Genomic DNA, 16,718 nt, shown 5'->3' with positions numbered 1-16,718 from the left:
ATTGCCACAGAGTGTGGGCTGTGGGCCTGTTCCTTGCAGTAAGCAGTGCCCACCCCCACCCCAGCTTTTCCTAAGCACCTTCTGCTTCCTGCTTCAGTCTTGTGTTTACTGTCCCTCACTCCCCATCTGTCCCATCAGAACCAAACCTTGAGTTGAGTTTGCTCAGTTGTTTGTGTGGACATGTGACACCATGTGCAGCTGTCAGGGCAAGGTGGAGAAACCATCTTCCTCCCCATGGCCCAGCAACACAAGTGGGTCATCCTTACTGGCACAGTAAACAGGAAGCACATAAATTAAATAGCTTATCTGTGATGCAATTGTTCAGTCCACTGAAGGAGAAAGAGCTTTGAACACTAAAAGATCAGGACAGAGGAGCTGAATAATATGTCCTGAGTGCTTTGAAACTTCTTATGAGTAATTTCTATTTTTTTAAAAACTTAGGTGTCATTCACATGCAGAAGTTTCTGTATGTGAAGTGGTTGCTGTGTGTTGACTCCCCAAGTGTGGCATTAAGGTGTTGACATGGGCAGTATTGCAACTGCAGAAGCAATAAGGCAATGCTGTTTCTCTGAGCTCTTCCGCAGTTGTTTAATGGTAAAATAGATATCTAGGTTTCAACCTCCTTACAAGACAGCTTTAGGTTCCCAGTTTTCATTAGTAAACCCAAGGAAGGTACATGATTTGAATTTGGTGTTCTAAGTTTGGCTTGAGACTGTGATTTCTAGTGCACTAGGATGGTCACATTTGAGCTGTTACATGGGTCCTGAAATTCTGCCACGGATTAATATATTCTGTTTCATGGCCAATTAAATTATTCCATATGGAGCTGTCTTCTGGCCTGCTTCTGATACTCAAGCTAGTTTGGGACTCTCTACCCTGAATTGCAGTGTAGATATACCATGCCTCACTCTTTCCAACAGCTACAATTTGTCTTCTCACTTCTGTTCTCGCAGGCCATGTATAGACAGAAACAAAGAGCAGTATTTTAATAACAGCTATTATCTTTTGGCTTTTTAAAATATGTGCTAATCAAATAAAAAAAAAAAACCCTTTCTCCTTCAAGGGAGAAGCCTTTCCTGTCTTGCACAGAGTAGCACAAGTGACATGAAGCCTAAATGGGAATTTCTGCCTCTGCTTCATGCATTTGGAAGCCTCCAAATAGATTTGATTTATGACGACCCACAAAACTCTGGTATCAGCTACAACTTTTGCCACGTGTCATCTATGTTGTTATTAAAAATCAATTCTCCAGAGAGAAAATGGCTTCCAAGTGACAGTGTGCAATCTGTTATTGTCAGTTATTTATTATCCATATTCTTTGGGGAGTTTAAAAGAGAAAACATCAGCAAAACAATTTCCTTGTGGGTTGGGTTTTTTTTTTTCTAAATAGGAAGAATATAAAGGTCTCATTACCTTTGGCTGTGCATGCCTTTGAAGGTAGCAGACCCTTCTCATACAGGCTTTTGTGTCTGCCAAATTCCTTATGTTTTCTTTACTTTTTACCTCTATAGTAAATAAAATACATATTTGAAAATCAGAATAATCATAGATGTATGATGAAGTTGATCCTTGACAGATACTTGGTTCTGTCCTCCCTCTCTTACATTTTTCAGCACAAGCCCAACTGAAAACTGCACAGTCAACATGTTTATGTTTACGCCTGAATATATATCAGTGTTTACATAATCAGGCTTTTAATCCTCAGTCTTCACGTGGCTTATTCATAACGGCAGCCAAAGTGTGCTGGGGAGCAATTTCAATGTAGAGCCTTAGGATTTTTTTTAATAAGCAAAAGTCAATATCAGAAGTTTTTTGCACCAAAATTATTGCAGTGAAAAATTGTAGGTTTGTTGGGGTTTTTTTGGTTTGGGGGTTTATTTGTCCAAAGCTTGGTTTTTTTAGAAGATAAATGTAAACAAGTTAAAAAGCTGAGATTGACACAAATTAATTATAAATATTAGAACTCTCTGGTATGCCTGAACTGATTATTTTTAACATTATTTTTATTGGTGACGATATTGTAACTACTGATATTTTGTCCTGATTTAATTAAGAAGCAAAGTCCAGAAAGAAAAATACTTTCTTAGATCACTAAACAAATTTTCCGTGTTATGTTTGTGAAAAAAAAAAAGTTAAAATGAGCTACAGAATGTTCTACTAACATGAGATAGTCTAGTTTTACTAAAAGCTGATTGCTATTTACTACAGTTCAAAGCTCACACAGACATAGTCATATGTGTGATGATAAAACTCACACTAATACTCTTCAGGCACAACCTTGGAACCAAGTTGTGCAATATACTTTCATTGTTGGATGCTGGACTGATTTGACCTGACAGAAATATTCTTTGGCTTTTTTTTTTTTTTTTTTTTTTTTTTTTTGGTGGGGTTTTGATTTTGTTTTTTTTCGTTGCAGAACAACTACTTGTATTTGCCCAGTCAATCTGTAAAAGGTGCTATTCGTAGGAGCACTGAGCAGTGACACGGTGTCTTCCTGTGACACCTGGGTTGTATTGGTTCCTGCAGGGTTTGGCATCCTTTGGGGGGTTCATTGTAGGTGTTTTTGCTTGATGGGAGGTGGCTCTAAGCTCAGCCAAGCTCTTAGCCACATTTCTGCCTTTACAGAGTAGATCATTGTTGACTGAAAAAGCATCCCCTTTGTATCTGTAGTAACATAATGTTATAAAACAGTAGGCTAGGAGGCTGGACTTGGGAACAGCTAGTAAAAGAAAAACCAACCCAAAAAGCCCAGCCCAAAAGGGTATGTTTTATTCATTTCCTTACCTGAAAACGAAGTAAAAAGTTAGTGACATTACACGTAGAAGAATTTTTTTTTGTTCCAAGAATTCAAGTGTTTTGTTACTCTGTGCTCTGAGAGGAGACCCATGTCACGTTAAATTCATATCTCTGCTGTTTAACAGCATTTAGACAAGAAGATACCTAGAAGTTGCGCTTTCGAGGGAGATCACACACAAACCCAATCTCCTGCTACGAGCAGCTGCCCGGCCTGGTGGGCGAGGGAGAGGCTGTGGCTGGTGTGTCCTGGGCCTTAGTGAAGCCTCTGACACCCTCTCCCACAGCCTCTCCTGCAGCCACCGGCTGCTCATGGCTGCCCGGGGGGCTCTGCGCTGGGGTCAAAGCTGGCTGGGCGGCCGGGCCGGAGAGCGGTGGGGAATGGAGTCACATCCCGCTGGCCCCTCGAACCCTGGGTTCGGGTTTGGGCCCCTCACGGCCAGAGGGACATGGAGGGGCTGGAGCATGTCCAGAGCCGGGCACGGGGCTGGGGAAGGGGCTGGGGTACAAGTGCTGGGAGGGGCGGCGGGGGGAACTGGGGGGGTTTAGTCTGGAGAAGGCTCCGGGGGGGCCTTATCGCTCCCCACAGCTGCCTGACAGGGGCTGTAGGCAGGGGGGTCGGTCTCTGCGCCCAGGTAACAAGTGACAGGACAAGAGGAAACGGCCTCAAGTTGCACCAGGGGAGGTTTAGATGGGATATTAGGAACAAATTTTTCATGGAAAGGGTGGTCAGGCACTGGACCAGGCTGCTCAGAGAGGTCGTGGAACAGCCATCTCTGGAAGTGTTTATAAAAGACATGTATGTGGCACTTAGGGACATGGTTTAGTGATGGGCTTGGCAGTCCTGGGTTGACGGCTGGACTTGATGATCTCAAAGGTCTTTTCCAACCTAAATGATTCTATGATCAATGTGTGTACTTTAACTGCCCAAATGTTTAGGATTTTATTTGACCATTTGCCTGTAAGGATTGTTGGTATAAAAATGTGTTCCTGTTGTTGATCCAAGAGGAGAAACATTTTTATTGCACTGTTGAATTCTCTTGCCACTATTTATTGTCATGGATTTTGAGTTTTTTAGCATTCATCATTTCATTTTAGCTGCATGGGTGATGATGTTGCTGACATGATTTTTTTATTAAGGTGCAGGCATTTGTGTCCAGGAAACATACCTCAGTGTTTGAGATATGTAGTCAAGCCATTAATTCCAAATGCTTTTTTATTTTTGATGGTTTTACCTTCTTACAAACAAATGACATTTTCATTCTCCAGCTTCTCTTAGAAGTTTCCAAGACTTCTAGAAAGGAAATGCATCTCTTCAAAGTGTAAACACAACTGATATGACATAAAGATAAATACAAGTTCTGCTGTCAGTTCAGAGAGAATAGTCTTGCATGTCTTTAATTAATTTAAAAGATCAGAATCTAAGGTCATTATGAGTGGCTGCTAATTTAAATATGCTCATTGCATTGAAGGAGGGAACGTTTGATGGCAAGTTATTGACCAGGTCTGATCTTGCATCCTCATACCAACAAAAATACTTATTTAATAGCTGTGGGGTATGTCTCAGTCATTTGGTCATTCTGTATAGAATTAGTGAGTGCTTTATCTGGAGTTACTGTGTGGGAGCTCATATCCTTCCTGTTCCTGTTTGGATTAATTGCTTGGAGATCCATCCTTACATATGCCAAGTATTATTACTAATAGCCAAAATCTAGGTATGATTAAAAGAAAATTTCAGAATCAGGATGTTGGAAGAGGAAGTTTTTAATATACTGGCATCAGGAACTGGAGACAGATGCCAGCAGGATAACTCTGCTGTAGCTTTTGTGATTTCATGCTCTGCAGAAAAACTTTGCAGTACAATAAGATAGAAATTGCAGCTGCAGTGAGCAGCTGTGAAATGTGATCGTAGTAACATTGCTTATGCTCAGATAGTTCACAGCCCACGGTAGGGCCAGCCTCATAGGAGGCAGCACAAAGGTGTATCTTCCCCTGGCAAGTTAGGCTTTCCTTGCTGTGTGTATGCTGGTGTAAGGGTGTGTAAAGGTAGAATTGTTAGGAATTATAAGGCGTCATGTAGATCCTGGTGAAGCTTATAGTGGTGTTAGGGAAGAAAGGGTGCAAAAAGAGATGCTTTCATTTTCCTCTGGAGCTGTTGTGTATTTCTGTGGCCCCAGACGTTTGGTTTGTTTTAAATAAACTCAGTGTGCACCATTTTGAGAATCTGTACAGTCACAGAAATGAAAAATAAGATGTGATTGCTGTGTTCTGCAAATCACCAGGTAAATTGGAAAATAAATGACTCGAGGGAAGGAGCTGCTACAAAACTGACACACAGCAGGTTTCTGTTTTCCACCCTCCTCTGCCACATCTGGAGCACTGACAATAATTCCTGGACCTGGGAAAGAGGATATAAAGAATACAGCAGTTTTCTATAACTTAACCAGCTCATGGGAGAAGTGCAAAAGAAAATGTAATTTTAAAATATTGATGTCTTTTTCCTTTGCACATTTTCTACCAACTTTTGTTGAAGAAACGGCTAGTAAGATGCAGTGGAATCAACTCCTGTTGGCTCTTACAAATTCTTTCTGTCTGTTACTATGTGAAGTAGCAAACTAGTATTCAGTGACACGCAAACAAGAAAAGTTAGAATAAACTATAAATATTTTTATCTGTGCTTTTTTTTGCCACATGATTTTCTAGTGAGGCAGAGGATGCAGAAGCTGAATAGCTGATTTTATTTATGAAATAAAACTTTACACAGTGGTGTGTCTTCTCTGGTACATTTTCTGGATAGTTTTTATACAGTTGTCACCTGTAGCATCCTGTGCCCTCCCGCACACTCATTTGCTGCTGCATATTCTCCTGTCTGATCATAGCCTTGGTGCTGCAAGAAGTGATCTTCCTCTCTATTTGTCTGTCACAACCTCTAGTGCTGGTGCCTTGCTTTGTAGCAGGGCCTTCAGTTGCAATTGCAATGAAAACCACAGGTAATCAGAAATAATGATCTTTTACTCTTCTGCCTGCCACTTTGAATACAAGTATTGTGCTCTACAAGGTGCAAGAAAAATCTTTCCATTTATGCTTGCCTATGTAACACATACCTAATACACAATAGATAAATGTATTTCTTAGAGAAGAGAGAAAGTGGCTGCTTAAATTGTCCTGGAAACAGTGAAGAACCCTTTCACAAGGATCCTGAAAACCCTGCTAGAAGAACATTAGTTTCTTTGTGCCAGGTGAATAATGCCCTATACCAGCTATTTTCAAGCATTTTCCCTGGTAGCATAAATGTATTTCTGAAACAGATTTTAAAAATACCACACGAATAGGTGTTTCCTACTGTAAAGGGAATTTCCTACTGAATGGGAAGCTAGAATGTGAAAGTGCAGCTATATATGCCCTCATGGACCTTTGTTCTCTCCTAGGATCTCTGTAAAGTCAATATTTAATTTAACTTTCACGGTTCCTATTTTCCCTGTTCTGTTTTTTCTGTGTTTCCAGCTAATGGAATTCTATAAAGGAATATACATCTATATGTGCGAGTCTGCTTGTCATCAATACACTTTTAACAGCATAAATAGTATGTCACCTTTTTAATTTAAAACATTAGTCACCAACAATTCTGATTGTATCATTATTTTAAATGCCAACATCTAGAAGTAGAAGTAATAAAGCATGGAAGCTCATGAGTTGTGAAGCATGCAGAAACTCCCAAAGAAGCAAAATTAAATGTCTGTCTTAAGCACCAATTCTTTCACTTGTGGAAAGAAGATAAACTGCTGTGGTTTGATGTTTGATGATACTGTGCTTCTCTCTTCTTCTAGGACACTCCATGGAAATGATATTTCCAGTGTTCCTGAAGGTTCTTTCAGTGACCTGGTGTCCCTGTCCCACCTGTAAGTACTTCTGTCTGAGCTCATCTGTTTGATTGATGGCTTCAGATTTATAAGACAGTAAATATTATCACAAATTTAAGTTTGTATGGCTTTTCTGGTTTTCCTGCTCACTTTCCATATTATGCTCTGGATATTCATAGTGCATCTCTTCAAAGGAAATAAAAAAATACTAGAACCTGTTGTTACTAGTTACCAAAATATTTTCTTAAGGAAAACCAAATGAGCAACTGTGACAGTTTCCTCTTCTGTGGACTTTGTGCTTGAGGCTTTTTTTCAGCATTGTCTGTGTGAAATGCAGAGTGTGTTATGGTCTGAGAGTGAGACAGGAAACCTCCCACAAAAAGCAAATATTAAGCAAATGTGAATTCTTTGCCTAATAAGTGTCATATGTTTTGCATACTGAAATGTTGTCAGTATATGAACTTGTTGATGAATCACTACTTCAGACATATATATTTAATCATATGGAAATTGGTCATTTCACAGCATTAATACTTCATTCCATAATTTGCAAAAATTATTACACATTTCAGACATTTCAGGAAATTATTGTTGTATTGGTGTAGATCCAGGATATTTTTAAATGCAATTAAGTTGATGAAAGAACTGTGAAGACAAATAACTGCAGTTGTTACAATATAAACCTGAAGTGAAACACTTGATGCCAAAAGAGTGAACAGAAAATGTTTTTTCACTGAGATAATGTGTGATACTTCACATTATTAGACAATGAATGTAAAGAAAAAGTGATTTTGTGTAGCATGTTTCTTGATTATTGTCCTCAAGTAATAAGAAGATTGTGCGTCTTGGTCATTTTGTGAAGTGACTAGTTTCACAAGCTGATACGGATATTTTCTGCTCTGATGCTGCCCTTGTGCATGTGAGTTGATGTATACACACATTGAGACATACAGACAGATGTGTGTGCATTTAACCTAAGGTTTATACCTAACTTTCTCTCTTTACAACCTTACACATGCCCTCCAGAATACTTACCTGAACACAAGGTTCAGTTCATATTTTACATATTTTCTGGACAGCAAATATGTCCTTGGACTGCTTATTTCTGTGTAACAGCTTTCTGTCCCCGTTTCTGTCTGGGCGATAAAAAAGAAAGATATCTCAGATGGGTAGGGACAGAAATCATATGTGAGCGACTTAGGCAATTTCAACTTCAGCTGAGGAATAACCTTCTCTCTTTCAAGCTTACATCTTGGTATCTAAGTCAGAGAAAATATTCGTTTTGCACAAAATTTATTTCTTCTTCATTTTCCCAGTATAGTCATTTTGTGTGTTGTTTTGGAATAAAAGTCTAACTGAGCTGAAGTCCCATACCTCCTTTTGGAAGTGCTGTGGCACCTTCCATACTGGCAATCTGGCTTCTGAGGGTATTTTTAGAACTCAAGAGATAAACATATCATGCCCCATTTGTTTGGATTTTCCTCGGGGTTTACTTTAAATGAAGTGCAGATACAATTTTCCTGGGTAAACTGTTCACCTTAGGGAGTGATAAAAACCCCTTTGGCCCAATACAATCACTGCAGTCTATCTGTTTAGATATATGTGCTGCCAGAAATGTAAAATACACAAAGCTCAAATGAACAGTAATAAATAGGATCCATAAAATAAATAAGACCTGTCTGGGGTGTAATTTGCACAGTTGAACAATTGAATTTTACAGTACAATTGTGCTTTCCAGTTTCTTAGAGAGGATTCTGGAACTTTTAGCAACAACAGTGATTTTGCTCTTCACATTCCAGAAAAAGCTATGCTTATTCAAACAAAGTCATACATAATGAAAAATTCATTTTGAGCTCTTCCTGATATATAGATCTTCAAGGAGAAAGCATGCTCTTGGAATAATTTTGAAAATGATACAAGGCTTGCTACTTATCAAACTTCTAATGTATGGGAGAACAAACTTTTATGATAAATTTACAAGCTGTGTGGCTAAGGGTAGGATAGGTATTAGGTCTGGAGAAAGCCGATACTACCAAGGTGTTGAGCAGGATGATCAGCCTGAGCCTTCTGCAGCAGTAGAGTTTGGCAGGGGGTGGGGGGGAGAGGAAGAGGGAGCGTATCAAATTAACCTCTAGAATGGCAAAGAAATATTTGTGTAGCATTGACAAAACTATTGATTTTAGTTGAGTCTTTTGCAATAGCTTTAAATTGGTCTGTAATAAGAAGAACAAAACTGAGATCTAGCTACTTCAATCACTTTTTCCATAACTGTTTAAAGCCTACAAGAAAATGTTCACCAAATTTCCTTCGCATTGTAAACATCAGATTGTTGTAATGTAACTATGATGACAAACTGTGTAGCTCGTATACCTCACTAAAGACAGCGGAAGGTTTGTATGTGGTATACACACACTAGTTTTGCTTACTATGTATTGCTTTATTTACTTCCGTCATACAGTCATCTATTTAAGCCATGACTCTACTAACTCGTTTAGTCCAGGGCAATGATAAAAATGTTACAGCACTACTGAAGGATCACATATATCAATACTTCAAAAGAACCCCAAATCCATTGGAGTAGAACCGAGACTGCTCAAGTCAGTTCCTGAATTTGCTGCCCTCTCCGTTCACTGCTACACACAACTCTGTAACTGACTCAGTTTCCCAGACACTGCCCACACATAAACTGACTCCTCAGCCCTCCAGGGACTCCCTAGAGTATTGCTGGGCACAACAGGTATTTCTGTCAAATATATTTTCGATCAACAGCTCAGATTCCTAATCCTGTTAAATCATCTCATCTTTACTCAGATTTATGTTAGTTACCTATAAAAATAAGCTGTCCCCTCCTCTGTTTATCCACATTATCATGGCTAGCGTTATTTTAATTCACTTTATTCTAAGTTGCCTCAAAAAAAAAAAATGGTCTGAACTGAAATATCTGCACAACATTTTGAAAATGCTTGTGGTGGTATTTTATTACAGCACAAGATATTTTTACCTTCTGGAAATACTTTGCTATAATGGGCAAAAAAGTAGAGACAGTATGTTAGAACTCATGAATGAAAACACAAGAATTCACTGTAGTTCCTAGAAATGAAGAAAAAAACGAAAACAAAACCACAAACAAAAGAACGGAAAGATACATGTGATAATTTCTGCAGTTGTACAATAATGGTATTGGTAATCATTTCTAGTGCCTATACAGCAGCTAATGTAGTTTACAAAAATTCATTAACATGGTTACTAGCTTTCCATTGTCCTCCCACTCCCTTTGTATATATGGTAGTTACTCAACGCTAAAGTTAATTTCTCGGTCCAACTTTCACTGCTGGATTATGTTTGACCTTGGACAAGTGAGCCAGTTGATCACAGTTACAGGGTCAAAAAGTCAACCCAGTAGTTTTTTTCCATTGTAAGCAATGGATTTACAGAAGGAATGGATGGCTTTTTTTTAATACTGTGCTGTACCACACATTTAATTTTGATGAATGAGCCCTAGACAGGGTTTGAACCTATGAACTCTCATTATGAATCTGTCTAGGGCACAGTGGGTTCATTAGTCACTCCAATAGAAATCTATCAACAAATTTACTGGGGTTTCTATCTTAATATCCTGTCTAATATGTTTTTATTTGAAAGAAGCTTGAGTTTAAAATGCCATCTTAAAATAGTTTATAACATATGCAGAAATAGTAAAGTCTAAAACCAAATTTGAATTACTGGTTTCTTTAGTATCTCTTCCGTATGCTAATATTTATTTAGTTAATTTTCTTCCCATGGCAATTCAGGTGGTTTACAGCTAAAGCTTTACATTTACTTTCAGCAAAATAAATTTAGACTTCCAACCTGCATTTCTTCACACCTTCAAAAATCATTTTAAAACAGAGTTTTCTGAAGTCTGGACTTTGTAATTGGCTGATTGCCTGTAAAGACACTTTCTTTAACAGAAAAAATAGTATAAATGAGCCAAGGTAGCACCTAAATTTAAGGTAATAAGTTTTGTTTTCTTTTGGATAGATCTCCTTGAATAATGAAAATTTCTGTGAATTATAATTACACTATGTGAATGCATCTAATTCTACCATATGACCTAACTCAAGTGATGGGTTAACCAGCAAATGTGTTTTCAAAGCCATAAACAAGCTGCTCAGACACCAGGTTGCAGTTTCAAAATTAGGGGTATCCTCTGTGTATGTTTCATGGTGAGGAGGCATTAACATGATCATCAGATCCAAACTAAATTACACAATTCACTGTTAGATTATGCTCCTGAAGGCCAAAGACTTAAATAAAAGAAACCAGCGTGATAAATTTTTAGAAAGCAATATGTCCGGTGACATTGCTCAAGCACAATTGTTTGGAAAAGTGATTTATTGTTTGAAAAAGTGATTGGTTGTTCGGTATTTATACAACCTCCCTAACTAATGATGGGAAGAAAGGAGAAGAGTGGGAAAAGTGGAGGAGATAAATCTAAAAAACTTCCTAAATACTCAGAAGATCTTTCCAACATTTTCAAGTAAAGCATTCTTGTAAAAACGTAGAATAATATGTGCCTGAATGACATCAGGGATATTGTCTTGCTTGCAAGTCAAAATAACTGCTGTTAATTGTTTTACACTACTAGGGCTCTAGGTACCAACCCTTTGCACTGTGACTGCAACCTCCGCTGGCTTTCCGAGTGGGTGAAGGCAGGGTACAAAGAGCCAGGGATAGCCCGCTGCAGCGGGCCGGACACCATGGTGGACAGGCTGCTGCTTACAACACCAACTCACCACTTCCAGTGCAAAGGTAGGAGCGAGCTGGGAGGCTCTTGGGTCTGTCCTCTTGCTTTGCCACATATACAGTGCTTCATTCTCATATTCTTGAAAGCTGTTTTGTTTTAAAGTGAGTATGCGGAGGGAGTTGGGTTTGGCTTTGGATTTCATTCTCCGAACCATCACATTACAATGTGATGATGACAATTCAAGTTGCATTTTCAAGTGTTCTTCCACAAAGTGCAGTTAACTGCACCACTGGAAGGAAAACCAGCAAACCTCAAAAGCATTAGTATTCCTGTAGCTCGCACCAGATTATGTAATGGCAAGTTAGCATATAGGATGTTTTTAGAACTTATTTGAGCAAATAAATTGGTCTTGGCCGTCTACCTACCCAAGAAAACTCTGGTAAAATAAGAGTTATTTTGAAAATATAGAGCACCCTAGTTATTATGTACATTTACTTGAAAACTGAGAAACTGAGAATTCTTCTGGAAAGCAAGTATTTACCAAAAGTACAGTTTTATTTGAATATCTCCAAACTCTCCTCATCAGCTCTGTATCAGAAACTGTACATTATGGAAAATGTTTAATGTCTGAATACAGTGTACATTCCTTCAGGAAGGGGTTGAGGTGCAGCTGTTAACGATGAAGCATAGTCAATGACAGAAGTATGCTGCATTAGAGAGCAGTTAGACAAGTGATAAGGAGCACACTTTTTTGTGGATAAAGTTGCTTATTACTGAATGTAGGTTAGGATATACCTGTATGTTCTCATTGTAAAAAAAGTTTTGGAGGTTCACTGAGGTTACCAGCAAATATGTGATGATGGAGCTATATTTAAGGTGGAAAAGGTGGGTCAGTAGCCTCTCTTAGAAATGGAAATGAGGGCATAAAGCCTGTTTTGATGTGTCTCAGAGTGCCGTGCACATTTACAGTACTGCTTGGCAGCATGATTTTATAGAGGCTGGGATTAAACTGCTGAACAAACAAATGATGGTGTTGAGGTGTGTTTAGAACAGAGGTTCCCAAGCCTGAGCTGAATTTTATGTCTTTTCAAATACATCTTTAATAACTGTAACCTTATAATTTAATTACTTTGAAATGTCAGTCTCAAAACTAACAGAACTCTATAATTATCAAAACTACAGACTTCCTAATAGTCTCTCAAATGTGAAGTACAAATATACCCTAAATACTAAAAATACAGAATAATGTACTTGTTCACACAAAGTGAAACAAAGAAAATAATCACATTTACATATTAAACAGGGTCGGAAAATTAATCCAAAAAGGGAAGCTAGATGACTTCTTCATTCTGAAACTGTGATTCTTTTTCTCAAAACTAAGCAAGCAACTCTTAGGCTTGAGATAAGTAAACCTATGATCCAGACTATTAAAACCAGCTGTATTGTTTGTTATGTAAATATTAGTTTGGTCCACTAGAAAGCTGGTGGTGGGTTTTCTACTATCCCAGCTGTCTCCATGGCTTGCCTTATCTGAATAGGAAAGGAGAAAAAAGTGTTGATTTGGAGGTGGCCTTTGGACAAGCAGAAGCTTTTAACGGTCTGGATGAGTGGCAGTATACTGCGAAAAGCTCCAGGCCCTAGAAAAATTCACCTTTTCTCATCAGAACACCCACATTTTGAAAAAACAGTGCATGATTTGGTAGTGTAACTGAATCCTTTTCCCATGTGCATCTTTAAGATCCAGTGCCTTGTACTGTTACGTCTGTGTATCAGTGATGCTTTTTTATGGTAAAGCAAAAGGATTTATGATGATTTCAAGTGCGGGTTTCCCCTGGGCTGGAGCTATGTGCATGGCTGTGACAGGGCACGGTGCAGCCTGGGTTTGTCCTGCACCTGTTTGCCCTCTCACCGCTGAGCTGTAGCTGTGACATGTGCCTGTCAGCAGAATGAGACTGTCTGTGGGGTGACACGGAGTGTCCAAGGGTATGTCTGTACTCTGCCTGTGTAGATTCAGTCCTAGCTCAAGTACTGCTAGTGTGGAGCTCAGGGTGGGCTGAACCCCCCATCTCCCTGAAAGCCTGAGACATTGCTGCAGAAGTGAGCCCATGCTGGGCTTGGTACCTTGACATCCTTCTATAAGTGTAGTCCATAGATGTCCTCTGTGACCTCCAGTAACTTTTACATAAAAAACCAGAGTCGAGTTTCACTTATTTTTGTTAAAATTATGTTCTTAGCCTGTGACTGAGCAGAAAGTTGTGTCTCAGCAGAGCCAAGAAAATAAAAGTATGTAATGTGCAAGTCATGCACACTCAGCTCTGCTTTTTATTAAATTGTCCTCCTAGTTATGCAGTAGAGGAAAGGAATGTGCTGGGCTGAGGGCATTTTGCTATATGGATTTATAAATCAAATCCACAAGGGCAAACTAATGAACTACTTAACTGCTAGGAACTAACACCGTTCTTATTAGCTCCTACATTGATTAGCTTTGATCTACGCCATAAGAATAAATGGAAAATGTACGTGAGTACTATGGAATAAATAAATAATAGAACAAAATCTGGCGTAGTGACCTCTAAATCTAGAAAAGCAGCACTGCTGCCTGTCTCATGAGCTCTCTGAGGAGCTACCTTCATATATTCTTCATGTATTCTACCTTCAAGACAAAAGTAGCCCAGAGATGTCACATTCCACCCAGTCAGTGCCAGAAATTCAGATGTTATTTTGTCTTGCTGTCCTAACTCCAAGTTAAAAACATGCATGGCATTTAGACAGACATAAATGCAAAGATAGAAGAGAACCACAACAGTCTTTCATTTCATTTCTTGGATTTGGTATTTCTTGTGTGTTTTTCACTCTTTATTGCATGTCACACTGCAATCAGTGGCCCTGATAACACCACCATCAGTAAAGGGTAAGGGTATAACATTCACATTACAGGTGCTTTACAGCTAAGACTCCTTGGTAACCATTTCTGTCATATTCTTACCCCCTGTTGGTGCTGTTCAGACATTCAGAGTTAATAATGAAGGTTTATATCTCGTACAGGATGATCCAAAGCAAATCCTTGACTGAAAGGGATTTTTTTAATCCCTAGTTTTGGTAACCTTCTAGAGCTCCACCTTCTCTCTAACATCAAGTATAAGTTTCTTTTCTTCACTTTCAGGATGTTTCACAATTTACTCCATCTCATAATTTATCATGCAATAATGGAAGCTGTGTGCCCACTTCTGATTAGCACAGGACCTGTTTTAAGTTATTTTAAAATGTATTTCCTTAAAAATGAAATAAAATTGTATTAGGATCTTTACTGCCTGATATAATTTAAGCCCTTTGAAAATGTTAGGGTTTATTTTTTTACGTGTAAGAGCTGTTGACTCATTAATATGCAAAATGTAGCCATTTCAAAATCCCCATTTCTCTAACTGTAAATATAACTGTCTAAGTTAGCTTTCTGTAAAATCTCAACAATATAATACTGATTGACTTGGTACTCCAAATGTACTTAATATTCTTTGGTCTGTGTTCTTTTTCCTGCTCGCCCACAAATATCACTATTTCTCTGGAAGAGTTCTGTTAAAAAACATGGATTATTCAATAGTTTAAATACGGTAACACGTATTTACTTTAAATCTTTGCATATTTATCTTTGTTGCATTTTCCTGAGATAGGTGAATGTTGATAGTCATTTTTCTGGGCAGAACAGGAAGAAAATAAGTTTTGAACTCTGTTAAAATAAAGGATGGTAGAACACTTTGCACCTAAATATTCCCATAAGCCTCTGACTAAATCTTTCTTAGGCATGTTTTTTATTTCTCCTGTTGCATCTGCACTTTCATTCTTGTTACCAGCCATAGAAACATAGAAATGTCATTTTATAGTTCCCTGGGGGTTGCTATTGCAGAATTTCCAGCACTGAGAGAAGGAAAAATTGCAGAAAGCCATATATATATATCCAGAAAGCCCACTCTCTGGAGATTCCCAACATGTTTGTTCAGAGCTGATGTTTGCATGTCCAGGAGAATATAAGCATCATCAGACTTGCCTAGCACTTGATTTAAGTACTTAAAACTTCTCTGATCCCTGGGAATCCCATGCTGTTGTGTAAAGTCGCACCCACAGCATGTGCGTTTGTGCCAATACAGGACGAATGCTGCATTAGGAAAAAATGTACGTGTGAGTGTGGGAAGTATTAATTTTGTAATCCAGGTCTCTATTAATAAACTGTGTTTTGCCTTTCCAGAGCTGGTAGATATCAGTGTCATGTCCAAGTGTAACCCCTGCCTCTCCAACCCGTGTAAGAACAATGGGACATGCAACAATGATCCAGTGGAGTTTTATCAATGTACTTGCCCTTTTGGCTTCAAGGTATGACTACAGATTAACTACATGAAAAGCAATAGCGTTCCCCATCCCTTCTGTTTTCTTAATTGTTGTACCATGAGAAGTCGATTTTACAGGGAATGGAGCTCAAAAGATCCCTTACTCAAGCACGTTGTATGTGACCTTTCAGCTGTGCCCTGCTACAGATTTTATCCTGTGCAGTTGGAAAGGCATTTCTTTCTCTCTCTGTGCTGTGACTATACAGATTTTTTGAGCAACTTGCTCTAGTTGACCTTGCTTTGAGCAGGGTGGTTGGACTAGGTGATCTCCAGAGGTCACTTCCAACCTTGGCATTCTCTGATTCTGTGATGTAGAGATCCATACAAAATGGCAAGTTGATTTTATCTTCCTTTTAATTTATTTTCTTTTGCCAGCAACAAGATAACTGTTTCATAGGCTGCCAAGCCAAAGAGGAGGCGGTTTCGATGAGTTAAGGGCCGATTTAGTGCCAGAATGTTGATACCTGCTGGTTTACATACATCTTACAGACTGATCAGCAGAAAGGTGATCACTGATCAAACACAACCACTAGCTCAGCTGTCTCCAACTTCTGAGCACTCATGTCCATGGAGTGATCTGCAAATGTGAAATCCTGTAGATGCCAAGCATTGTGAGCATGCAGTGTCAGTTTCTTGATAACACATTTGAAAATTGGAAACTCATGTCATTGAGTAATGCAGTTTCTTCGGTTATGATGTATAACTCCTATTGTTAACACTGCCTCATGAGAGCTTAAGGCTACCAAGGCTTTTTTTCAGAGTTGATATAACTGGAAACCTAGCTCAATACTCAGTAGCTGAAGGATTAAGTATAAGTAATAAATGAGGCATATGATCTGTTCATAGCCTGGGGGGGATCGGATGTTACAGCCAAAGAAGTAGGTTGCATCCTGTAGACTGTGATTTTATTTGCCTCATTGGATATTTGTTACAGAGTCTTGGTCAGTTGAAGCAGATGCT

At 38.8% G+C, this 16,718-nt stretch overlaps 1 protein-coding gene across 1 annotated transcript in view; it reads left to right on the top strand.

Annotated features, from left to right (window-relative positions):
- SLIT3 (slit guidance ligand 3) overlaps positions 1 to 16,718 on the top strand; it is a 531,438-nt gene that overhangs the window by 436,870 nt on the left and 77,850 nt on the right. The window contains exons 25-27 of the mRNA XM_037398361.1: positions 6,621 to 6,692; positions 11,281 to 11,444; positions 15,620 to 15,744. Coding sequence (XP_037254258.1) covers positions 6,621 to 6,692; positions 11,281 to 11,444; positions 15,620 to 15,744 — 361 coding nt within the window. The remainder of the gene's footprint in view (positions 1 to 6,620; positions 6,693 to 11,280; positions 11,445 to 15,619; positions 15,745 to 16,718) is intronic.

Source organism: Falco rusticolus, chromosome 8 (assembly GCF_015220075.1).
Source record: "Falco rusticolus isolate bFalRus1 chromosome 8, bFalRus1.pri, whole genome shotgun sequence".
NCBI classification, from domain to species: Eukaryota; Metazoa; Chordata; class Aves; order Falconiformes; family Falconidae; genus Falco; species Falco rusticolus.
This window is presented reverse-complemented; position numbering and strand designations above follow the sequence as displayed.